The sequence below is a fragment of the Phasianus colchicus genome, chromosome 3 (genome assembly GCF_987193195.1).
Source record: "Phasianus colchicus chromosome 3, bPhaCol1.hap1.1, whole genome shotgun sequence".
NCBI lineage: Eukaryota > Metazoa > Chordata > Aves > Galliformes > Phasianidae > Phasianus > Phasianus colchicus.
This window is the reverse complement of record NC_143438.1, coordinates 75,366,057-75,393,410: the sequence shown is the minus strand read 5'-3', so window position 1 is coordinate 75,393,410 and position 27,354 is coordinate 75,366,057. Positions and strand designations below refer to the sequence as shown.

The window sequence follows — 27,354 nt, the reverse complement described above, 5'->3', positions numbered from 1 at the left end:
ATTTAGAATGCACAGGTAAACCAGTCCATTTCCCACTCTGCACTGTACTGTAAAACAAATGCAATTCAGTCTCTTTAACCATCAAGATGGAATAATTTAGACTTTGACCCAACTCTTGGAGAAAATGTAGAAAAATGCAGGAAAAAAGATTTGGTCCCATTCTGGGGGCACGGGGAGGGACAATACTCAGCTCCCCTAGTATTAGTTCCTGAATTTGCCTACAGACTACTGTCAGTGTATCACAGGTCTATTTCATTCACTATTTCAATTCCTGAAGTTTTGCAATATCTACATCCAAGTCACACATCAGAGGCCTATTAGGAAGATAAAGAGCACTTTTGGAAGGTAAGCAGCAATTCTGTTCAGATTTTCTTCTTCAGTAGAAGATCATAAAATGGCCTGGGTTGAAAAGGACCACAATGATCATCTGGTTTCAACCCCCCCTGCTATGTGCAGGGTCGCCAACCACCACCAGAGTCACATCCAGCCTGGTCTTGGTGGCCTCCAGGATGCGGCAAGACCATTCAGTAGTGGATAGTTTTTCAGATACTACATGTTTCAAAAACAATAAAATGGATCAAAGCAATAACCCCATGGCTTCCAACAAGTTTTATGTTATTTTTAACTCTATTCCTCACCAATCTCTGGAACAACAGGGGCTATTGTTACACATCCAATAGCAAACTTTACTATAAGCTTCATGGCTCATACCCGGTAAACAGACCCATGGATAAGTGTTACGAAATGTGAAATATGTTTGGTTTGCAGAATCACTCCAACTCCAGTGACTTCTTATAAAGCTTCCTGCAGGAAATTAAAAGTCTTTAATTAGCATAATTTTTCACAGTATTCATTTACAATCTATGACTTTTTTTTTGCCTGTTTTTTTGTTTGACTCTTGCTTTGCCCGTCAATCAATCATTTGTCCCCTCAACACAAGCTTCTCTAATTGGCCATTATCATAGCATATCCTGAAAAATCTGAGAGATATCATAACACTTCTTCACGTCACGCTCTGTAAAAAAATAAAATTAAATTTTAAAAAAGAGCCCTCTAGCTTACCCCTTGTATGTTCCAGTCTTTGAATGATTCAGCTATAGCCTTTCTCACTTATTTTCCTCAACACTTCAGAAATCATTATTCTAGCAACAGCAAACCAAATTCCTGTGACAGTTGTCTTGGGCATGGACACAAATAAATGCGATTGCTTTCTGTATCATCTTAACTTCTTAGCTTGGAAAAAGATTACTTATTAAAAAAAGTCTATGTAAAACAAGATAATTTAATGACCTTCCGTTTAACACAAACTGGAACTCCTGAAGGCACAGCTCCTCAAACACTTGCACCACATGAACACTGACAATTTCTAATTCACAAATACTTTAGCATTTCAAGAAAAATTAATATCATAGGTTACCACAGGAACTGCAAGTCTATGCAAAACAGTTTTACAGTGTTGCATTTGCTATGAAGACACAGTAATTTTTTCCTTTCCATAATTGAAGAGGTACAATAGTACACCCAATCTGTAAATGCTACAATATACAAGTGAGCCTAGGTCTCTATGGATGCCAGACAAGGCAAAATGGCATTTCAGAAAGACCCACAGAGACATACATACACAACTGAGAGTGATATGCCAGGGCTTAGGCAATGACCTTTGGGTCAACAGATAGTAAAGGCATGATAGAATATGCTTGGTGGTTTTATGCCAGACATACTACATATCCCAATGCATACTACTTAAAAAAAAAAAAAAAACTCTCTAACCTTTAATAAAACACTCTTGGAAAGCACTGAGAAAACTGCACTCAAAACCTTTAATTCATACCTGCATAATACAGCATAAAATGCAATATATATTGCACTTGAAGAGATGGTTATGTAACTATTTTGGTGGCTTCTCTCCTAAATGCCCTGCAAACCAAAAAGAGCACAGCAGACAAACCCAAACTTGAGTAGGAGCCCTGACTGCAATACACGTTCTCAAAAAGTAAACCTCTCAAATTCTATCATTCTAACATTTGACAAAGATCTCATATCCATATGACTTAATTCTCTGGCCAGAACAAATGGGCAGTGACTGGAATTGAAGAATGCAATCCTGATGGAATCTTAGAGATTTTCCACTGGTCTTCTGTGATCTTCTACTCGTGTGAAGGAAAAAGCCTACTTTTCAAAATTAGGACATAAGGAGATTTCAAAACTTCTTTATTCACCATTCTCAACATTTTCTGTTATTCATCTTAATCTTCTGTCATCTCTACTTTGAGATTCTTTGAAAGACCCATCTTTTTCTAACAGAAAATGAAAGGAAAAAAAAAAAAAAGAAAAGAAATTTAATCCAGATTTCTGAAGGACAAAAATAACATGTTTTTGGTATCATTACTATACACCTGTATTTCTCCAAAGGCCCCAAAATTTTCTTCACAAACTTCTTATCTCTGAGGACCTTGACCACAAGATGTCTCTTAAAGGCATAAGAACACATTTTCTACTTGTAAATATACGTCAGCATCTTCCAAAATGCCTTTTTAACTACAAATTCTTTGGAGAATTTTCATTCTTTGGAGAAAACTCCAAAGGCAGTACAGGAGAAATTAAACTTTTCTTCAAGATGTTTGTCAGTGAATAGTTCAGAAAGATCCCCATCTTACCCATTGCATCGCCTTGTTGTTTGAGAGACTGATCCCTGACTAAGAGGGCAGCTGTCAGAGCCTGTGGAAATATGCCAGCAAACTAGCACTGGCAGAAGAGGAATTAAAATGGTGGAGGATGCTATACACCAGGAAACATAAAAATGTTCTCAGAGCCCAACTTGCTTTAGAGAATTGTTTTGAAACTTTGAAACTCGAACCAAAATAAGTAAATAAAGAAATAGAGGTGTGTTAAATACTAGTTACTTTTTATCTTAATCTCTTGGACTAATATCTGGTGACAAATTCAGGAAAAAAAACAAACACTCTTCATTATTGCCACTGTTTCTTGTTCTCAGTATGAGCTTGCTTATGCGTTGTCCAAAACTAAATTGAGCAAAGAGGCACTTTAAAAGTGACTCCTTTAGGGAATGTCTATCACAGCTCTATTTTTACAAAATTTGCAGAAATGCAAATAGTTACTCTAAATCTTACCACAACCCTGAATAGACATGTACTTACCAAAAGACTTGATGCCCTCAAATGTTCACAATATAAATTAGGTAAGGAAGAATGGGGAAAGGCAGGGAATTAAATTTGTTCTCTATTATACTCTAAACACGGGACTAATGTAGTTTTCTGAAGAGTTAAATAAGTTTCTCATTCTAAATGAGACAACAGAAGGCTATTTGATAAGTGATAACAGTAATTAGAAGTACATTTTGTTTGTAAGCTGTGTTGAACACACAGAAAAGAACATTTAAGTACCATTTAACACTGGAAATTTTATAGCAGAAGTTTAACCCATTATGCTGTCACATTTATTATGAATCATTGATAGAGCAAGTGACTTCAAACTGGAAACAATTTAATGTCACATACACATTCCGGGTAGAAACCCAGTTGGATTACATAGTTTCAGTAGGTAGTTGGGAGATCCCCTCTGCCACACCAGACAGGTAGTCAGAGCTCATCTTTTCCTGTACAAATTAGCTGGGCTAAATTCATAGAATCATAGAATGATTTGAGTAAGATCAGCTAGTTTCAACCCCCCTGCTATAGGCAGGGACACCTCCCTGTACACCAGGTTGCTCAAAGCCCCATCCAGCCTGGCCTTGAATGCTTCCAGAGAGGGGGCATTCTCAATCTGAGTGAGCAACCTGTTCCAGTGTCTCACCACCCTCGCAGTAAAGAATTCCTTCCTAATATCTAATCTAAATCTGCCCTCTTCCAGTTTAAAGCCATTTCCCCTCATCCTGCCACCACCTGCCCTTATAAAAAGTCTCTCCCCAGCTTTCCTGTAGGCCCCCTTCAGGTACTGGAAGGAGAGCTGTTCTTTTATTCATTACATAACACATTATTAATGGCTGAATACTTTCATGTGTACAAATGATGTTCCAAAAGTAATGCCTCTTTTTTGATTATGTTGGCCCATGAAGTCAAAGATGGATGCTCATGGTATACTTGTGGAAGTTGAACCTTCCACCAATTCCATTCTGTTGTTGCTGTGTGACAGATTGCAGCAGAGGGGAAGTCTGACAGAACGGCATCTGACACGGAAGTGCAGATGAAGCAAAGGTGCCTCACTGATTTCCTCCATGTGGGAAAAAATGGCATCCACTGACATTAATTGACACTGAACATCTGTAGAGACTAGCAGTGGATGTGAGCACAGGGAGGCAGTGGGTGGTGCCTTTCAGCTGTGGTGACAGCAACAGTGGGTCATCTCAGTTGGTGCCAATTTTCACAAGTATGGCATGCAGGCTCTTGTTCACTGCTGGTGAAACACAGCTAATGGTGGTTACTGTGTTGAAAAATAGTCTCTATCAAACAGTGTTATTGTGCTTTTTGTAGTTTCTATGCAAATAAATAAGAGGCTTTACTTTTGGAGCAACCTACATACTTGTAAGTGCACTCTAAGGCACAAACATTGTTCTGTAACAATTTTCTGTAATGAATGAAGAGAAAGTTATAGGAGAGAAAGGAATTACATCTGTGATGCCAAAAAGTCAACACAGGAGAACATCCAAAATCCACATAAGGAAAGGAAGACACAACATACAAACCTAGAAGCAATTCCGTTTTACAGAAGTATGAACAAAGAATTTGGAAATTTCCTACAACATATCTGATGTTCACTTTGATCAGGGCTCCAGGTTTTGCACTAAGACACCTTACAAGCCTGGAACAGAAAGTATGGAAGCCCCAGCTGTCTCCATCGCTGAAAAACTGGGGACCAAACTGCTCAGATGATGCAGCTCCTCAGCAGCCTACAAGTGAAGCTGCCAACAAGCTGAGGAGAAGAGCTGGCAGGAATCCTGGTTTCTTCCTGCAGAATCCAGATATCAAAACTCATCTGGCTTCTAGCAACATGTTGTCACAATTTGAAAACTTGTCAAAAAGAAAAAAAAAAAGAAAGGAAGTCTGACAAAAATAGGAAAGATTTCGTTCATTACAGCATGAAGCTGCATTAAGGGATATTCAGCTTGAGGATTAGGATCAGATTTTTCACCACAGGGCAGTGGGCACAGCCAGAGTTCAAGGAGCATTTGAACAGCGCTCTCACACAGATTACAGGGTTGAGTTTTGGGTGGTCCTGTGTGCACCCAGGAGATGCTTGATGGTCCCTTCCAGGATGTTCTGCGATTACCCCAGTGAACTCGCAAATACCAACAAAAAGTTGAGAAGGTGCAAGGAAACCCTGAATGCATCTCGAAACTGCAAAGGATGTAAAAAGATCCCAAGAAGCCCAAGAGAAGGTGTGCAGCTGTAGCACTTCTGTGCACTATATGGCAGTAGGGAATTCTTTTGCAAAGAGTTCAAAAAATAAATAAAATCTTTAAAATTCCTCACACAAAAAAAGGCACTTTCTCCCTTTCAAGAACTTACTAGTGTCACTTTCCACCCAGATCTGCCTTTCTGTGGTAACACTGAGCAAAATCCAGACACTGTTCTTTCTGCCTTCCTTCTCATGATTCCTGATCTCCATGTCTGATCCTGCAGCCCATTCCTACAAAGAAGAAAGTCACTGCAGGAGCAGAGAAACATTTGCACTGAACAAAATCTGCCGGTATCAGGAGGAGCAGAACAATGTTGCAATAAAATGAGAGAGTGAAAAGATGTCTGAAAGAAACAGTGAATGAAGAAAGAAAACAAGTGCTACCAGTTCCGGCAAAGTCAAAATAAATATACCTTATCCTTAAGTACTACATATCAAATAAAATCTTTTCCTTATCCCACTTAAAAATGTGCAAGGAATTTTCGTTTCCATTTTAAACCGACAGCCCTAGAAAGATAACCTATATTGAAATGGACCATAAAGTAAATTGAAAAATGCAGGGAAGACTCTGGGGCGAGCTGATGAGATCGGGAATGAATAATACTTTGTCACAGATCACTTCTTTGATCACTTCGAATGAAATCAGAGGAACTAATAGCAGCCAGATTTAGTGTTGTGGTTGTTCCTTTCCCCACCCCCTCCCTTTTTTTTTTTTCTGTTTTTCCTCTGATGTTATATTATCTTTATTTCTGACCCAAAGAAAGATGGTAGTGTGCTAAACTCATCCATCATAAACATCCTCACAACAGATAGCCAAAAGATTTTTCTCTACTGTGTATAAGGCCTGAAAGGACAGGTCAAAAAAACCCCACCTAATAGCATGCAACAGCAAAACTGTTAAAATGAGAATAAATGCCATTATTCACTATTAGAGTACAGCTAGGGGCACAGCAAGCTAATTGCTTCATTACAATGGACGGATTAGATTATTAAGAGTGAAATGATTATCAAGTGCGCAGTCATGGGGTCACACTGGATTCTTCATTTCTCCTGGAGGCACAGTTGTACTGATGGCAAAGAGTATTTCTAAAACCTTAAGTATCCAGGAGGCTGCACTTTTTCTTTTCAAATGAGGACACTGTCACTTTGATTCATGCATTAATCATTCCCTGGTCAGACTACTTCAACTTTTTCTAAGAAGGATGAGAAAATACAACTTGTATAAAATGCAGCAACCTCCCTATTGAACAAGAATAAGCTGGGAGAAGATACCTCCTCACACCTTCTATGCTGCAGGGCAAACTACAGATTTTGCTGCTATAGATACAGCTGATTAATCCACAATGCAACACACGCTGCAGGTAATGGAATTCAGGACAGGACCTGGGATGAACCTAAACATATCTTCTGTTGTGCATCAGGATTGAGATACCTTCACCATAAATAAACCACAGCAGCCGTTTTACAGCTTGCCATGACCCTCACCTGATGCACACAGTAGTGCTTCCTTTTAGCAAAAGCCAGGACGCAGAGGAACTAGAAGAGACATTTCAATTTGTTCTACTATCAACTAAAACCTCAAAGTTAAGTTGCACGCCTGGATCCAGAGAACTGGAACTTACACCAAACTGCAAATACCAGGGGGTGTATTCTGCTGAACTCCTGACAGAGCCTTCCCAATCAGGAAAACAGTTCTGTTACCTGACTGAGCTCAAATTCATATGGCTCTTAAAATGAATGGTTTGCCTTCCAATTGAAAATCTCTTTCAGAAACAAAATTCTTCCTCATGGACAGCAAAGAACAGGCACAAAGAAAGATGTCCACATCAGTCTTCTGAAAGAGTTGGCTCCATTTCTGTCAAAACTTCTGAGAATGGAACAATACCTACTTGTACTGCTTTAGAGGCAACATTTGTTGAAGGCTGTGAATATGTGTTTTGGGTGTGAAAAGGGATCATCTAAATTTGTTCTTGTTTCTAATCGTTTCCTTCTTAGTGACAGAGCAGACAATCCCAAAATTTGGGAACAAAACGTTACAGTTAAATCCCTCTCCATCTCTACCCAGGAAACACCCACACGAACTTGCAGAAGGTCTCTGAAAAGAAATTCAGGAAAGCTCTCTCAGCGCCTTCAGTCGATCCATCCATTTTCTGAAGAATTTAGATCAATCTGCTCTAACTGAAATGGGATAAAACAGCTTATTAAATACAGAAACATGGGAAAACAAAACTAGTGTGGAAAGCTAGACTACAACTTACTTTAAGTGTGTCTGACAGATTGAGAGAGCACAAGTAGGTTGTAGCAAAACAAGAAAGTGAATAAGCAAATGAACAGAAGCTGATAGCACCCAGGCTCTCGCATTTTGACTGGCACGGCTGTCTGTCACAAGCAAATGAAAAACAGCACTTCAGTTAGAAATGGTGCAGCTGACAGCGCAAAAAAAGCCTCAGCTATCAAACGCCAACTGTTAGAAATAACATTAATTAAATACGTCCTTTTCAAATCTCTGTACTTTGATTCTTGACTAAACTGGATAAATTTAGCTACAGACAGGAGTCGGTTTTGCTAGCACCCATGAAGTTGTTAGCAGCAGACGTAGAGGGATTTGCCAGTGAAAAGAGCTAAGATAAAGATATTGGGACAAAGATAATGGCAACTATTTTTACATATTATCTACTAAAGATAGAAACTAAAGATAGAATATGCAGAAGTGTTTTATCGCATAACAGAGACAGGAAGAACAACTCAGAAAGATTCTCCTAATGGGATCCCAAAGGGTGCAGACTTGTTATTGCTTATTTACTTTTCAAAGATAATTGGCATTTTTTATAAAAACCATACATAGAGAGAACACTACAGATTTTTAATATTCAATAGGTCTGTGCATAATTCCTATTTTACACTTTACTAAATAGGTAAGAACTCTCTTAGCTTTAAATCAGAACTACTCTTCAAATACTTTTAGATTTCAGAAAAAAATACATAAAAACTGATTCAAGTAACTCGGTCAGTGAGCACACTCTGAAAGGCAAGTTCAGTAGCTGTAAGAAAGAGAACGAGACCACTGAAAGCCCTATTGTCCTCTCCTTATCTACTGCAAACAAATAAAAAACTACAAGATGTATCTACATACGAGATGATGTCATACATGCAGATATCAAATTGCAATTTCCTTTTACTCCCACTTTATTATTGTAAGCACAATACTTGCTATATAAGTGATTATTCTTGAACTTTAACCCAAAAGCTTTATCAGGTTTGGGGAATGTACAATAATTTCAGTGTTCATTGAAGTGTTAACCTTTATATATGCATATCCCACAAAGTGATGTTAGAAAATTTATTTAGAAGTAGCAAATACTTACCTAAGATTAACAAATGATTTTTTTTTTTTTTTTTTTTTCAAGGAAAGAATAAGACCCTAAAAGCAAAAACAAACACAAGAATTGCTGAAACTAAAACAGCTGGCTAACTTCACGACTTTAAAGTTAATTTCTAAAGAGTTGCAATTAATGTCAATATTTGTAAAAGACAGCAGTCAGTTCATTCACTTGCTAATGCGTTTTAGGCAAATGGTCTCCTTTTTCCTTATTTATTTTACAGATTTCATCTGCTTATCCATGGATCATCTACTGGGAAACTAAACATCACGATGTTTATCTGCTTCTAACAAGGGAAAAACATCACCAACCCTTGAAGGAGTTACCAGAAGACACCTTACTGTGTAAGAATAAAAAAGACAGCAGCAAAGTTCGAGCAGCCAGACTATAATCTCTGTTTTCAGATCACACACTTCCAGCTCAAGCAGCATTAACAGTAAACATAAGAAGATTTGGATGGCTCTTCAGTGATTATGATGGTACGATAATGATCCTCAGTACCAAGAGAGAATAGAAGCAGCCCTCCGAGAACAAAGAATACAATTCTAACACAACAGAAGGGGTTTTGTTTCAAGATTTCTCTGTTACGGGCACCACACCTCACTTCACATTACTGTTCTCTCCACTTTTCCACAGGCAACAATGCTACTTCAGGAACTACAAATTCATTGCTTAAATTCTACAGGATAGGAGAGAGGCTGTCTGCAGTCCCTCAGTCCCTCATTGTCGTTATAGGTTTTGACACAAATGATGAGGAATAATGGACTTTTTTTTTCCTTTGACAATAAGATTACATCAGAAGTGATCTAATGACATCAATAGACTTTAAACAGAATAAAAAAACATAAGTTAAACCAAAATCAGACTCCATCATTTTATTATGGAAAGAATTTTTTTCAAGAAAGCATCATGAAGTATTTTATGTGCCAGTGATACGGTATAACCTAAATATTTCCTTAAAAGCTTCATCTGTAAAAGCGAGTTGGACAAAGTTTGTAATTTTAAATTAATCTGTGCTAAAATCTATACAACCAACACACATAAGCAGCCATCTCCCAGAAACTTTTACATATAACAAGGACACAAAATTACAAGAAATGGAAAATCCTATTTTGTATAAGCAAACTAAAAATATTAACTTTGTATTAATATAGATTAAAACATGTCTGGAGTGCTTTAATAAATGTATCACTCCTTGGATGGAATCAAAATCTTTAAGATGACTATGCTGTCCATAGTGTTTTCCTTATTTGAAAATAATCCCATTATAGTCTCAAAGTATAGAGGTTTTCTACAGCCAGAGTGAGTTCATCTTCTTTACATACAGCATTAGGAGAAGAGACTTTCTAATACTTCAATTTACAGTAACAGGCATTCAAGCCACCAGTACAAAGTAATAATGAACTCACTCTAATGTAGTTGGACACTGGGAATTTGTTGAACCAGACACTGAGACAGTATGAATATTAACCTGTGAAAAAGTAAAAGCTTACCATGGCCTCCAGAAATGTGTCTAATATCTACAGGGGGAAAAATGGTCAAAAGGAATTTAGTTTTAATGAAATTGCTGCTTTGTAAGTGAATATGACATTTTTAAAAATGTGTAATTTATTCACATTTTGGGGCAGCAAATCATTCCAGAAGAGTGGGCTTTGATTCTGAAAAGAGGATCATCACATTTCTTTTGGGGTATAACACATGTTAAGATGTTAAAATATTGTTTCTGAAGTAATTTTTACCAGCAGCCTAGAGGGGAGGCATACGAAAGGGGACAGCTGTTTTATTTTTCAGTAAAATGCAGACCAAAGATGCCTGCTACACAATTCAAGAAAAAAAAAAATAGTTTCTATCCAACAGTAGACTGTAGATCCTAATGAATACCGGACTAATATTAGCAACCAAGTAGAACAAAATATGTGAATATTTAATAGTCCTACATAAATACCCTGGTCCTAATAGATTTATTTCTCTCCTGAAAGAATGAAATGTCCCTCTAAATTATAGCATGGCTTAAAAATAAGAAGGCTAACATTCAGAAAAATGTTACTACTATGGTAGTACTTCAATTGCTATATTTCTCAGAATCTTTTTTTAAGAAATCTTTTTTTTTCACTTCAGTCACATGTCGGGTGCACAAATAAATTTGCAAGCCTGTAACTTGGCAGAATCTATTTCTTTTATTACAATTACAAAATTTAACTGCTGTGATACCATGTCTATTTTCTCTCATGCGTTGGCATACACAGTAGCAGAAGTTCAGTTCACACTTTGTGTTCCTTTGCGCTACCTTAGAAGCTTTCAGTGGTTTATCGATCCTAGCATATTGCAATTCAGTCAAAATTGTTGCAATCTACAGGATCCACTATTTCAGAAGAGAATAAGTTAAATTACAACAAAATTATTTGTGTTCTCTTTTTTTCAGTAGTCTGCGTTTCAAGTAAATTGCAAACAAATTTAGAGCCAAAATCATGACATAATTTGAACAATTTGAACAATCAGAAATTCTTATCTCTACACAAAAACTACACTACATCTCTACACAAAAAGTAGGGCAAAGGAGCTCTCCCACGACTCCCTCAATAGGAAGAGTATTTGGTCATTATGCCACCGATGAAAATGCATGAGCTTGTGTGTGCTGCAATTACAACTAGGATCTTTGCTACACACCTTTCATTATTTATGATGCAGATCACATCGGAAAACGACACAACACAGCTTTCCAGAGCCCATCCACTTGCCTGGCTTCATCTACTGCATTTCCTTTCCTTTCCTTCCACACCCATGAGCAAAAGCAGCCTATTCTGCTCACCAAAAAATCCATTCAAAGTGTCTGAGAAAAAAACTGCCACCACTGAGACACAAAGGTTAGTTCACCCCGAGCTATCATCAGCAATGGCTTTTCAACTCCAGTTACTCAACGGTCAAATTTCAGGAGCATTTTCCTACTTTCCTTCAGAAGAAAAGGCTCTGAATGTTATTTTCGGCTGCATTTACTCATAAACCTCAAAAATGGGATCTTCAAAATCGGAAATGACTTCCTAAGAGTTGATTGCTGGTTTTCTCAATGACTGCAACAAGAGCAGTCATTGCCGACTGTGAAAACAAGAGCGGAGTAAGGCCTCTGCTTCCAGCAACACAAACAGAACTAAGCTCATCTCTGCCAGCCCCTCAGCTGCACTGGCACAGCTGCTTGCAGGACCGTACAGTAAACCAGATCAGTTCCTTTCTGCAGCTTAAAAATAGCTCTGCCGAAATAGGGAGGAGGAGGATATTTTTAAATTCCCTGCAGCGCTTCCACTAGACAGCTCCCCATACACTCGCACCGGGCCGCAGTGGTGCCAGGAAGGCAGGGAGCCACTGCTGAGGTGGGCACGGGGTTCTGGCAGCACTGGGCTGCCCATGCACAGAGCCAGGCCGCGCACACCCACCTCTGGGGGAGCCTTCCTCTTCTGTTTCGTTACCTGGGGGACTCGTGAGAGTGATGGCACAAGGCTTGAGTTGTGAACGTAGTCACAAAATACTTGCTGGTATTTTGGTGATGCAATTTTTAATTATGAATCTACCGAATTATGTGCTTCCGTATAAATTCTTATCTTTTATTATTATTATTGTGCCAGTATGAAGATAATTATGAACTAAAGTACAAAGATAATGGAGTTGATGTGCAAAATTCAACAATGCTTTCCTCCCTTTGCATCACGCCCAAAGAAGTTTTCCAAAGAAAAATTTTATTAAACTGAAACTAAGGCTGGAATACATATTAGTACTGTAAGTGTAGAAGCTATTATGCAGATGTTCCAACCATCCCTAAAAAAAAATACTAACGATTGCCAAATCTGTTAAGTAATGAAAATGCATAGAAGAGCTCCTGTATAAACCTCATCCCACATCATGATAATGCCATTCAGCAGTGTTACAAATACTGAATACAAGTTATTTGCATCCAAGCTAGAAGTTATTTCATGGTACATTCGCTCTTTTAACACAAGCCACCATCATTCTCACAGGCAGCTTTACTGAAAGCCCAGCAGTGACAATGGGAGGAAAAAGCTGTTTTAAAACAGGTCATCTTTATCAAGGAAGTGCACAGCCTTACCTGGGCTAGGCACAGCAGACCTGTTGAAAGTAAAGCTTTGCATGGATTACTACAGTAAAACACTCCTGTCAAAGAAAAACCTGTGGTTAGAAAGAGTGACAAAAAATCTACCAATTCTGAACCACTCTTTCCTATTTACCTAAGAATAAAATGAAGAGCATATTATTGGATTACTGAAATCAGTAACAACAAAAAGTATACAACTGTTTATTTATTTTATTTATTTATTTATTTAATGATCATAGTAACTAATGAATTTTCTGATGAACATTCAGGAAGTTCTTTCTTCATTAAAATGTGAATGTAAATTGGGATGGATATGCTATATTCTTTACATGTATAGTGATTACTCACTGTAAAAAAAGAGAGACATGTTATTAACTATTAAATTATGACTGAACTTACAGTGAAAATGCAGCTTCAATGAAAGCTTTGCATTTTTAAAAATATCACTTGACAAAATTCAAAGTCCAAAAAAAGATAATTTTTAAACCTATATTCATTTTAATTAATGTATCTTCTACTTGCAAATAACTCGTCTTAGTGAGAAAAGAATTAGTTATTTTTATCAAGGTTGTGTTGGGACATGTGTTATTCTGATTGTGCCCTACACAATTTTCATCATTCTTGTTTGTGTAGAACAAATACTACCATTCACATTAATACTTAAAACTCTAATCAAATGTTTGTTTTTCCTTTTCCCGAATAAAAGCATGTTTTATAAAAGAAAGTATCTGTTAAAAACTTTTCAACAATTTTCAAACAATTCTAGACAAGAGTGCTCAGCAAGTCTTACATATGGCATGTTCGTATATACACGATAAAGTCACTAGAAACATTTGTCTTTCAACTATGCCTAAATAAATTCAAGATATTTAAGCGTGTCAGTGTTTAGCTGTAGATGCCATAAGTTTAATTCATCTTTGTCCTCCTCTTCTTCAGATATCAATCAAACAGAAGAATTCACCTTTTCCAAATACTGAGAGCTTTCTCTGTACATTATCCTGTTATACATATCCTGAAGCCATTATGTTGGCTTCACATCCAACCTGTACAGATCACCTATTTCAGATAAACAGGCTAGGAAAACATTTATTTGGATTTTCTGATACGTATTTTTAAGCAAAGGTGCAATTTTTAAAAATAAATATGGAAACTGGATAAAAATGTAATTTTCTTTACAGAATAATTTGGTTTTTTGTTTGTTTGCTTAACTTCACAGACTGCTAACTTTTGAATCTCTCTGGTATCTTCGGTAATGTTTAGCAGAATAATGAAAAATACTTCTTCTCTTGAAATGTCTTTTGATATGAAATATATTAACATGAGAGAAATGCCAACATTCAAAAAATATTTCCTTTTGTTACATTTAGCTCCACAAATCTGCCACTTACTTATAAACCAGACTATCAGCAAAGCATCTACAGTATAATTTCACAACTAATCCTAAAAGCCAAGAAATCATTCAAAAACAAAACAAAACCCTTCATTACAGACATGAATTGAAATAAAATTCTTGCTTTAAATAGTCCGCATGTTTACTGTTATATTTCATATCAGTAATGCTATAAGTAGCTTAAGAAAAAATAAGATTTTCTTGAAGCGTTTTAACTTTAGTACAAAACACGTGTTCAGTAAAAATATAATCCTCAGCCTTCCAAACGTGACAGTGATGCTATTTTTCTAGCTGTTAGATAATACATGGTTCAGCTGTCACTTACTGTGCAGCAGTTGGTTACACAGAATGAAATGAATCATAATCGCAGTGACTAACCAAATTAATAGAAGCATGCTGAATCAAAACTCGTGTTCCCAAACTGTCTCAGGGCCTGATTCAGCAAAAAAATACTTAATTTCTAATCCACACAACATCTTCAGCAGATACCTGTTTATCCAGGCTTTTAAAATATGAAAATGCTGGTTTCAGAATTCCTATCAATAGCATTCTGTCTTTTCCCTCAACAGCAAATCAAGCCCTATTTTTTTTAATTCATCAAAAGCGTTCCTACCAACTTCTAAATACACAGTAGCTAAATAAATATTGTTAAATTCATGATTTACTGGCAGAAAAAGCAGAGAAGATACTCAAAGCACATGTTGAAATCTCTAACTTACATTGATACATGGAAGAAAGATGATGTGTGAGTTCAGAAGAACCTTAAACCGAGGTTATAGAGAAATACTTATTTCCACATGGCAGAAATATTCTGTGTTTTTTTAACTACTCATCTAGCAACTAGACTATCTTCAGCCATGATGTTCTATCTTCTGTGGAAAGAGAACACAAAGCACAGATTTACTTCACAATGTAATTTTGTTGGCAGATATGTTTCATCCCACATACTGGAAGTATCTCATATTCCAAGGTCTTCTTTTAAACTTCATTCTTTGAAGGCTCTCTGAAATTAGCCTAACAGATATATCACATCCTAAGAATAACCTTGGACTAGAAAGGAAGCATACTCAGGTTCCTGGGAGCAAGTCTCAAACACTAGAGATATGGATAAATAAACATGCTCTAATTAATAATTTATTAAAATATTAGCCAAAGGTACAGATTGACAGACAGGCTTCTGAAGAAGGCTAGAGGGCTATAAAAGTCAGCGCCAGTACAGAAAGTGACTGTTCGCAAGTGGCATTTTTATTAGACCACAGAGTGAAGTGTTCTCAAAGCCAGAACTCGGAGGGTGAGATTCAACTTACTCAACATGTCTACAGGGACTCTATGTCTGAATACTCACTCTATCTTCTTTTTAAGTCCACGGCCGGAAATGGGCTTTGCAGTTCATCCAGACTACATGAACTGTCTAATTTAAGATGAGACGGATCACATCCTGAAAACACCTCCTTTGTCCATTGGCTCTAAATTGAATTTTAGAATTTCAGAATGTTAAGCTATTTCATATACAGACGTATTACACTGTAGGTACTGATATTTGATCAGAATAATTTCAGATATTCTCTGTACTCCATCTCAAACTCCAAACATCGTAAATGTGGAATGAAACATATACCAAAACTAAGACAATTCCTTTCTTTAACCAAGCAGTTCTCAGAGTGCAGAACCCAAAGTCTGATTTCATGAGGACTCGCAATCCAGATTTTTCTGTCTAGGCATGCTTCTCTCCCATAAGGACACCTTGGTACCTAATAACATGTCATCAGTTCTTTTCTTGGTCAGTAATGTGAATAATCTCTTTCCACTATCCATCCACTTATTTTCATTAGATGTATTAATTAGTAATTAATAATTAGTAATTAAATATCTTTGGGATCCCAACTTCTTTGCCAAATTTGTTCTACATCAAGCAACAGCTTCCACAGAAGAAATACATATAGCACTGGCAGCAATTCTTTCCCTTACAGTACTGAAAAAGCCCTTCGAAGGAGGTGCAAGCTCTGTGCGCTACACTCTTCTCAGCTTGAGAAGACTTGAACACAGCTCTCTCTTCCCTAACCAACAAGCTATGGGCAAAACTGAATGAGATTATTCTGCATTCTGCCTATGAAGAGGAGTCTCAGGGGAGATCTTATTGCTCCCTATCTGAAAGGAGGTTGTGGGAAGGTGGGGGTCAGCCTCTTCTCCCATGTAACTAGCAATAGAACTAGAGGGAATGGCCTCAAGTTTTGCCATGGTGATTCAAGTTGAACATTAGGAAAAATTTCTTCTGTAAAAGAGTGGTCAGGTGCTGAAATAGACCATCCAGGGAGGTGACTGAATCACCATTCCTGGAGGTGTTCAATAAATGTTTAGATGTTCTACTGAGGGACATGGTTTGGTGGGAAAATACTGGTGGTAGATGGACGGTTGGACTGGACGATCTTGGAGGTCTTTTCCAACCTTGGTGTTTCTACGATTCTTTGGAAGTGTGGACAAGCAAGAGAAAGTCTATTTTATTTAAGTGTTCTAATACAACATCGATACAGACAGAATGCAATTCAACAGGGATGAAGACTAACCCTACATGTAGATGGGATAATCAACTTCAAAAAACAGCAGGTAGTGATTCACTCAATAGCAGCTCTGCAGAAGAGTATGTTGAGGGTACAGTAGATCCCAAGCAAACCATGAATCAACTTGCTACACCATGACAAAAAACCCAAATATACACGACATTGGCAGTACAAAGGAAGTGAGTGTTTTATTTAGGACATATCACATTACCCTTGTACTCTCCCCAGACCACTGTCTGCAATAGTATGTCTTATTCTGGACACTATTTCAGAAAAGCTCTATTAGAAGGAATAATGAAAACAGCAACAAGAATAGCCAAAAGTCTATAAAATATGACCTATTGAGTCTACAGAAAGGAGAGGGTGAGAATCTACAAGAAGAGATAGAGTTCCACGTGTGAAACATATTAAAGGTTGCAGCAAAGAGTAACAGAATGTTCTGCATTTCCACTGAAGATGAAGTAGCTAATAGCAGGAAAGAGATTTAGGTTTTAGGAGAAAAAAATCGAATGGTAAGGATAATTACACTGAGTAGCTGAAACAAATTACTAGGGAGATCCAGGAATCTCCACCCCGGTTAAGTCAGTAGTTGTACTTCTTTGTTCCCATACTTCTCAACAATAAACTGTCACCTACAAAAAAATCTTCATACATATCAGGATTGAGGAGTTTTATGCCAAGATCTGTTTAGGCCACTCTTCATCTTTTCTCATGTAGGCAGCACAGCTCTTGCAACTTGAACTCTGTATATCTCTTGTGATGTGCTCCTGCTGCAGCCATGAAATCTATTTATTGCATTGGCCAGGTGTGCCCTCACAGCTGGGAACCACTATATTAGATAAATAAGTGTCAGGAATTGCTCTGTTATAACTGGTCACACCTGCAGGCAAAGAATGAATTGTAAGGTCTCTTGAGGCCCCAGCCAGCCCTATTTTCTATTGGTCATTGGGTTTTTTTGAGAATTAAACAGCCTTACAAAAGCATTACTTCTCACTCACATTTTCTATAAAAAGAAAAATACATACATACATCAAGAGTTAGAGGAACAGTCCAGGGAAAAAGGTTTTTTACTAACACACCACAGTTCTCATTTTTGAAAAGTTATCTGGAAGATGCTTGCAAAACATTTTCCAAAAACGACAAGTGATTGTAACTCACAATTTCATTTAAAAGTCAAAATATTTGTGTGATAATACACATTCTAAAGAAAGACTACCCCTACAAATACAGAGAATCCAACAGCCCTGCTATATCAAATACTTAGTAATGCTGTACAACCTGTGAGATAGCACATGTACAATTATGATGCAGTATTTGCTGTAGGAAACCATTTGCCTTAAAAATAATAATACTGAATAGAGAATGTGTTTAAGCAAATTCATGTAAGACATAAGAAGAAAGAATCAATTCCATTAGGACGCTAAAAAGAAAATCACTTATTTATGTTTTAATTAAAGTTTAAAGATTTTCTCTGTGAATTTTCTAAATAGAAGCAGTTGGACTTTTTTGTAACACACGTTCGGCTCTTTCTGACTCCAGCTAAAACAAACAGGGTATCTCAGTATGGTTGTAACAATATCTTAAAGTCTAAATCAAATTTAGTATTCAGGCTCTCTCATCGAAACTTCAAAACTCCAAGTCAATTGGATTACCTGAAACTCCTCCCCACCAAAACGCATGAATTTGATTTCAGATTATCAAAATACAACTAGAGTAACCCAACAAAAATGTTTAGGCAGAGAAATGTGATGGCAGCCAACGTTTAAATCCAAGGATATAAAAGAATTATGTTTCACCTTCAACAAAAACAGCAGAGAACGGTACAAATTACTTTGAAAGCTTACACTCCTTTCTTTACTAACTTCAAACACGCTGCTGTTCCCCTACATGATCTTGCACTATTACATCAGCTGTTACAACCTTGGTCCTGACCGATAATCCCTTTGCAGCTTCAACACAATACCTTGGGAGGGGGAGACATGAGGAATCAGTCAAAGCAGAAAAACCTACAATTTTCCTGTATCACAAGAAGTTCAACAAAACATGAGAGACAGTTGCTGGAGTTTACTGAGCTTAAAAAAGCACTTCCAGATTAGATATAAACTGTTGTTCTTAATGCTATCATGTAGCCTCAACAGCCAGTTATAATTTGAGGTTCTAACAGATCCTCCTATTACACCATGCAGTCTTTCAAACTCCAAACTCAGCCAGCATGGAAAACAACATAATTTGAGTTGAACTTAAAAAATTTCTTTCAGTTAATTTACCTGAATAACAGCTAGTTTTGAATGCCATTTTTAAACAAACAGTTTAAAACAGAATCTTGAAGTAGATTCTTCTCTCTTATGAGACTGAATTTAAAAGACTCACCATTGCTTGTTTTTAAAATATATTAGTTATCTGTGATAACTTGTAGCTATTAACCATGACATTGCAAGACAAATGATTATGATAACCCATATGGTCTAGACTTCCTCAAAAAGCAGTCCCCATCTCAAGACTCACTAAGGTGTAACGTCTGCAGCAGTTAAGCAAGTATAGAATAGATCATAACTAATACATTTTCTGTTTCTTTTGGGTTTTTTATCTTCCTAAATTCCTCTACTTGTAGGGGGGAAAAAAAAAAAAAAAACATCAATCAGAGAAATGCTGGGGAAAAAGGAAAGAAAGCAACATAAAGATTCTTGCTAGAAAACAAGAGCTTGAAAAACAGAGACCAGTATACACAGAAATTTTTATAGCCTTCTGACTACAGGATTGTAAAGCTTTAAGGAAGCCAGAAAAGCAGAATGAGAGGTGACACTCACTTCAAGAATTCCTAAGACTGTTTACCTTACAGATTAAAAAATGAACATTTATGTATATGGCTATCTCACATCAGTGGTTCCACTAGATTAAATTTCAATGTTCAAACCATTACTAGTCTTTCCTCTCTGTTACAGAACTTTGAATATGCTTCAAGTATTTTAAAACTCAGTTGGCAGGGTAAAAACACACTTTATTTCAAGTGATAAGCCTTCGTTCTAGAGTAACATCTCTGATGTACTTTGTACTTAAAATACACACACTAATTAAGCTATTGTTTCAATGGAAAAATCAATTGTTTGACATCCTCGGTTATTTAGATGTTATCTAGTTCACAGACGTATGTGGACAAAATCCAGAATGGAACATTCAGCCCCCTAACCCACTTCAAGAGACCACTGAATTTCACCGAGTCACCACTTCCTAGATACAGTCCTCAGACCTTGAAGTACAGTCTACATTCTTGCCTTTAAGATGCAAAATTAAGTATTGTCTTTTGGCTTCGAAGAAGCGTAAAAGCAGATTTATTTCACAAGATACACTTTTCAGAAAGCACATAGCAGCTGGTGTTAACTACCTCTTTTTTGTGTTCCTCATTAACTAAATCCTGTATCAGCTTTTCTATTTTTCAACCCCACGTGTTATAAGGCCTCTCTATGTCCAACCCATGCTGCCGCACTTTTGGAACACTGGAACAACATCAGCACTACTGCTGCCTTCTGAAATTTTACTTAACATGAACATTAGCAAACCCAGTAATTAGTGTTACTGCCAGTCTGTATAATCTCCAAATACATTCTGCTTAGTCACTGGCAGAAGTACCACTGCTATTTTTTGTAGACAGGGCACAGGAGCACGCTAGAAGCTCTACAGGACAACTGTAAACCCTGGGTCTTCTTGAAGAGCAAGTGGTACAAGGCGTAACATCCTGACAGGTATTACTTACAGTATAAAGTGTCTAACCATGTGGTAAGAAAGAAGAGTAAGGAATAACAGCAATTTTGAGAGGCCAAAAAGGCAGTACAAATTTGTTAAACGAGAGAAAGGGGAAAAGATTAAAAAAGAAATTTAAAAAAAAAAAAAAAAAAGGAGAGAAGAGAATGAGGTTGTAGGAAGGAAAAAGGGAAAGCAAAAGGGAGCAGAAGGAGATAAGGAGATTTGTTCACTTTCCCAACTCTACCTAAACTTATAATTTTGACTGTCACTTATTTTATACTGCATAAAGTTATTAAAGTCATTTTGATCATATTTTTCTTTGTAATAAATAGGAACAAAGGAAAAATAACGAGTGGTGTAGTAACAGCCTACTCAGATCAGCACTCTAAATTCAGGCAAAACTCAGCATTAAGTTATGGGACAATACCTCAGTCAACTTCTATTGTCTGAAGTTCTAGTTTACAATCTGGCCAAAAGCAAATATTTCTGCATTACCCACTAAACTTCAAAATTTCCCATATACACATCTCTATGTAGGAGAAAAAAAATAAAAATAAAAAAACAACACAACCAATAATCACCACCTACACCTCCGTCATCCCTTCAGGCCCAAATTCAAATCCTAAACATAGAATCCTTTGCAAGTGTTGTAAATCAGAGGTGATTACTCATAAAGCAGGATAATTATTTATAAAGCAGTACAATGGTTGTCTGAGCTATTTACACTGCTGGGATTCGCAGCTATGAGTCCATTGCTTCCTTTCCTCCCAAGCCCGATATCCTGCCCCACACAGGAGTCTACACAGCCCAGCCTCCTCGCAGCCTCCTTGTCAGATAATTCCAGTCATTTATTACCATGGCTGTGAAACCACAGACACAGCAACTGAGTACACACAAGGCCACAGCTACCCACACCCGCCTTGGGCTGAGGACCTGACGGAGTGGGAAACAAAGAGTCTCCTTCTCCATCTAACCTGCCACGCCTCCATCCATTCTCTCTCCCTAGATAAAAACGATGGCAATCCCAGTTGATTCTGATCACATGCACATACAGTGAGAGATCTCCTATAACGGCCTCATGGTAAACCTAGGTGATACTGTGCAAATGTATGAAAAGTTGACTAATTTCATGATGAAACTTCTATTGGGAAAACTTGCCGCCTGCTGGGCTAAACTGCCCATACCTCTGGAAAGCTGGAAAGTGTGAATTTCAGAGCTGTGAGTCTCAGCATACAAGCAGAGCACATCACCTTACTTTTAGAATAGTTGGGTAAAGGAGCTGGGAACCTGTGATCCTACAAGTAGATGGCTGTAAATGCACACCATACAGGCTGAAACAAAATCTTTACGGCAACCTATCATCTTCTACGAGTGTTTTTTTTTCTGTGCACATCCTCTTCAGCCAGTCCTTTGATACAGAAATAAAGTGCAAACGAAAAGTAAAAAGGCAGACCACAGATCTTATAAAGCAATTCACTTAGAGGAAATGGGTTACCTAAAATCCGCTAGAAAGCTTATGCTCACAAAACTAGAAATTACGAGAGGAAGGATGCACATAATGGAGGAGTAAAGTTTTTACATTTTATGCAATATCCAAGAAATTTAAATACCCACAAATACAGAATTTGAAAATATTATATTTCTATAACAAGAGAGAAGGATTTACACTCCGCATACAGAATAAGTTTACTTTTTCTAAACAGTAAGCACGTTAAATACTATATTCAACAGATGTACAGTAACCTTAAGAAAAAGGCACCTTCCCAGAACACAGTATTCAAAACACTCCAAGGATCCCAACAGTTTCAAAGGACAGGCAGTCAGAGCAGCAGTTTGCTGCCTGTCCTCCTTTAAACGCGGAAGCTCCACCACAGGAGCACAGTGCACAACTGTAGTGAGGCATATTTCACACAGCAAACCAGGCCAAAAGAAAGAGCAAATCTGGAAAGCTTCAGTTTTACACGCCATCATGTTCCAGCAAATCCTGGCAGGAATTCATGCTGACCTATCACTATTAGTTGCTACAGATTACAACTCAATACCATCTGCATTTCTTTTCTCCAAAAAGAGTAAAGCAAGCATAAGGAAAAGAAGATATGTATCTATTTTAAATCCACACATATTTACCCCAGGGAGCACAAGGAAAAAAATAAACAGTCCACATTACAGATGTGAGTCACACTACTTAATGCACTTTTGGAAGATGCTCAAATACCACCGTGATAGGCACAGCATAAGAATTTGAAAAGAACAAAATAGAAACAGAATATAGAAAGGAAGTAGAGCCCAGGGACTAGCCATTCATACTGATATTCAATCACCATAAATTATCTAAAATTTAGTGAAGACCCAAGCTTGTCCCTTTCTGCAATATTTGAACTGTTATTGTGCTAAGATCTCTAGGTATCAACTTTTGTTTCAATCATCTTTTTTTATCCTCCTAAATTTCTCCATGGAATGAAATGACACAATTTTATTGCTTAGTCAGACAAAAATACCTTCCACTTCAAAAGAAGCTTGCCTTCGAGGAGAATTACACTTGAACAAAGACTGCAGGATTTAGCTCTATATTTATCTATATGCAATAACAGTAGTCCATTCATCTAAATACACAGGGTTGTTTTTTTTTTTCTTCTTCTTTCTCTTCTCTTGACAGAAGGAAAACATCTGTCAAGAGAATTAAGCTCAGTAATACCTATCTAAAAATGCAGAACACGCTCTGGTATGACTGGTGGAAGGTTGTGATTAATAAATCTGTTGGCATTTTCAAAATAAACATGCATCTGATGGACCCACGAGCCACTTCACTTAAGAAAAATGAAACTGGTGACTTATTCATCTGACACCAGATCACTTCTCGGTATCCTATAAAATATTACAGGCCACCTATACAAATTCCACTGAGAACAGCATTTTTGTAAGAGCCTGTTTCAGGCTATCCTTCCTACATAACCTTTAAGCTACTTCCCTCCCTGCTCACACAGAAATCAAGAGGAAACTTTAATGAGAGCCTAAACCCCACCTAAAGTTTGTTTTCAGATTGTGATGAAGCACCTTCTTTTGTTGGTTGTCTGCTTCCAAAATTCTCAACAGTTTATTCTTCATCTGCAAGCTGAAGTGTTCAAGCTGATCCTAGTATCACATTAAGATCTGAGATACTGAAGCTACCACAAAAGTTGCCAGGAGCTTCCTGTAAGTCTAGCATCATATATCTGAATTGCAACTTGAATATTTTTCCATTTCCTTCTTGGTTAATGATTTTATGACTGCAGAGATTTTAGACAGACATGTGCATTTATTTCGGTATACTATGCCATTTAGAAATACAAAGAGTGCAACTTGCTTTAAAACAAGTGCCACAATATCAAGTCAATCGAACAGCGTTAGGCTGAAAGGTATTTAGTTATAAAACTAGGTATGGCACTTTATTTCCAGTGCTCACATTACGCTGTCATTCTTTGAGATGTACACCAAATAAAAACATCTCTTGAAACAGACTTACACTGTTTCAAGAGATGTTTAGATCATCTCACAGCCCCATAGCTGCCATGTAAGTGATAACTTCAGTGTAAGTTTTCGTTAGGATGATATTAAAAAAAAAAAAAATCACAATGAATCTTGGAAATAGGCTTCGGGGCAGCTTCCAGGCACGGAGCTCGGAGGGCCAGCTGGAGCTGACATGCCCACGACACAATACTAACTCAGCGCTTTAACTTGCTGGGGTTTGGTACGAAAAGAGGCGCTCGGTGCTCGCGGCGTTGCTAAGAGCAGCACCCACAAAACGAGCAAATCGCTCCTTTTCAGGCAGGCACGGGTCAGCACCACGGCGAGGGGACAGCTCCCGGAGTCCTCCCGCTGCGGCCGCCGGGGCCCGGGACCGCTCGGCGGGGCCGCTCTCCGCCCGCAGCAGCCCCCGCAGGACGAGCCCCGGGCCCGCAGGGGCGGCGCCGCCGGACAGCTCCCGGTGCTGAAGCACGGCCGCGGGCTCCCGCTTGGAAAGAGCAGCGGGGCGGGGGCGGGCGGCAGACACGTTGTCGGAGGAAGATGGCGGCTGTGGCAAACCCACCCGGCGAGGCGGCCGGAGCCTAGGCCCCAGCGGTCCCGCCAGCGCGGGGCAGTGCCGCCGCCGCCCGCCCGCAGTCCGCCGGGCCCCCGCACGGAGCCCGCTGCCGCCGAGCGCCGCCTCGGCCCGGCTCCCCCTTTCCTGCCGGCGGCACGCGCCGGGCGAGGACGGCACCTGTGCGGCCATGTTGAGCGCCGTGCCCCCGCCGGCGCCGGGGCTAGCGGAGCCTCGGCCGCCGCCCGACCCGCCGATGCGAGCGGCGAGCCTCGGGCCCCGGCTCCGCGCCGGCCCCGGCCGCGCCCCATCGCCGCCCGAGTGGCGAGAGCCGGCAGCCCTGCCCGGCCCCGCCGCCCCGCTCCGCTCCGCCATCCCGCCCGGCCGCGCCGCCCCAGAGGGCCGGGGACGGGGAAGGGACGCGCCCGCCCTTACTTGAGCACGGATTGCTCCTTCTCCTCTTCCTTCTTCTGGCGGTCCATGACGGCCAGGATGATCTTCCGCTCTTCCTCTGTGAGGTGGCTGAGGTCGGGCATCTCGGGCTGAGTCGCCGGCAGCGGCTGAGGAGGCGCAGGGCCGCCCCGGGGCCCGGCGGGAGCCGACATGTTTGGTGGGAGCTCCGCGCCGCTACGGGAAGCGCTCTCCTGGCTCCGGCGGCAGCGGCGGGAGCGGCCGGCGCGGGGCGAAGCACATACAAATCAATAGCCCGTCAGCAGCCGGCAGCCTCGCGGCGAGGGGCGGGGTGCCCGGAGCCCCGACCTCGCAGCCACCCGCCCGGCCGCCGGCTCCCCGGGGGCGGCGGGGCCACGGGGGCGAGCGGCGGGGAGCGGGGAGGGGAAGGGCCGAGGAGGGGAGGAGAGGGCGGGATGAGCCCCGGAGCGCCGCGCTTTAGGGGCGAGCGGGATTACCTCGAGCGCCGAGCGGGGAAAGGGGGGACGGAGCGGGGGGCGGAGGGGGAGAGCGGAGCCGCGGCGCCCCGGGGCGCGCAGCGGGGAGAGCCCCTACGGGCGAGCGCCGGTCCCGGCCGCCGGCCGCGGCTCATCGTTCCTCGCCGCCGTCCATGGAGGGGGCCGCCTCCCGCCGCCGCTCCACGGCCGAGCCGCGCCGCTTCCTGCCGCCGCCCCGCTTGGCTGCTGCCCTGCCGGCTGCGGGAGGGAGGCCGCCTAACCCATCGCATGGCGGACGGCCGGAGTCACGGGAGGGGGCTCCGCATCGCCCCGGCGCCGCCGCCCCCACCTGAGCAGCGCGGCGCCTCCTCGGGGCGCGGGGCCGCCTGCCGCCCCTAGCGGAGCTGAGCGGCGGGGGCCGGCGGGAGCGGCCGGCGCTTCTTTATTTAAATAAATACAAAAAAAAAAAAAAAAAAAAAAAGGACGCGATAAAAATCACGCGAGGAAGAACAAGGAGGAGCCGGCGCGCGGGGAGGACCGAGCCCGGCGGTCAACGTGGAAGAAGGAACGGGGCGGGCGGTGCGCGGCCGCCGCCGCCTCCACGGGTTGCTGCCCGGACAAGAGATGGGCGGAGAGGGAAAACCGCTCGGTGGGGCCGGGACCCGGAGTGCAGGCCGGGGCGAAATCGTCGGCTGGGAGGGGAGCGGCAGGGCCGGGCCGGGCCCGCAGGAACCGCCCGCTACAGGTGGGGCCTGGAGCCGCACGGTCACCGCAGCCCTGAGCCCTCGGAGCCCCGGCGGGGCGGTAAGCTCAGCCCCAGCGTCTGTCTGACAGCCCAGACAGGCAGAAGGTGGTAGAACGCTGAAGAAGGGTGTCCTCCTTCCACCCTAGAAGCCAGAATAAACCTCCCAGTGTGCCTGTGCCACCTGTATATCCTGGACCTCAGCTGTTGGTTTGATGACAAGAAATAGTTTCTGGAGCATAAATCATACTTTATCAAAGGTGCCATCTAGACCCAGTAAATGGGAAATAACCTGTCTGAGAATAATGAAGGACCAGGTGAATCCATATCTGTGGATTTTCAATCTGTGTATTCAGTTTTGGGCCCCTCACTACAGGAAAGATGTCAAGGCCCAGGAGCATGTCCAGAGATGGGCAACAAAGCTGTGAAGGGCTGGGGCACAAGTCTTATAGGGAGCAGCTGAGGGAACTGATATTGTTCAGTCTGGAAAAAGGAGGCTTAGGGGAGACCTTATCACTTCCTACAACGATCTGAAAGGAGGTTGTTGCAAGGTAGGGTTTGGGCACTTCTTCCCAGGTAACGGTTATTGGACAAGAGGGAACTGCCTCAAGTTTCATCAGGGAGGGTTCCAGTTAGATATTGGGGAAAAATTCTTCTCACAAACAGTGATGAGGTGTTGGCACAAGCTGCCCAGGGAAGTAGTTAAGTCACCATCACTGGAGGTGTTCAAGAAACATGTAGATGTGGCACTGAGGGACACAAGTTAGTGGGCACGGTTGGACTAGATGATCTCAGTGGTCTTTAACCTTAGTGATTACATGGTTCTATGATTTACAGACAGTAGAGGTCTACCTGTGGTTGCCTCACATCATGAGACAACTCGTATCAACTGCAGATCAACTGCAAGTGTGGTATAAGCATATATAACAATAATAAAATGGTTTTACAAGGTTTTGTTTGGACAGTCTGAACTCTCCAATACAGAATGTATGTTTCTGGAGCTGGCGCTATTTTTAGTGGGCTATACTATCAACTTACAACCAGATGTGAAGGCCTGAAAATGAAAATATTCCTGAAAGTTT

The 27,354-nt window shown here is 40.5% G+C and overlaps 1 protein-coding gene across 17 annotated transcripts in view; it reads right to left on the bottom strand.

Moving 5' to 3' along the window:
- Positions 1 to 25,907, bottom strand: part of RIMS2 (regulating synaptic membrane exocytosis 2) — a 436,018-nt gene extending 410,111 nt beyond the window's left edge. For 9 of the 17 annotated variants that reach the window (XM_090137872.1, XM_090137865.1, XM_090137886.1 and 6 more), the window contains exon 1: positions 25,079 to 25,907. In XM_090137872.1, coding sequence (XP_089993998.1) covers positions 25,079 to 25,248 — 170 coding nt within the window. In that variant the 5' untranslated portion in view covers positions 25,249 to 25,907. The remainder of the gene's footprint in view (positions 1 to 25,078) is intronic. The other 8 variants (XM_090137866.1, XM_090137887.1, XM_090137888.1 and 5 more) reach the window with 2 other exon arrangements.
- Between the last annotated feature and the right edge of the window lie 1,447 nt (positions 25,908 to 27,354).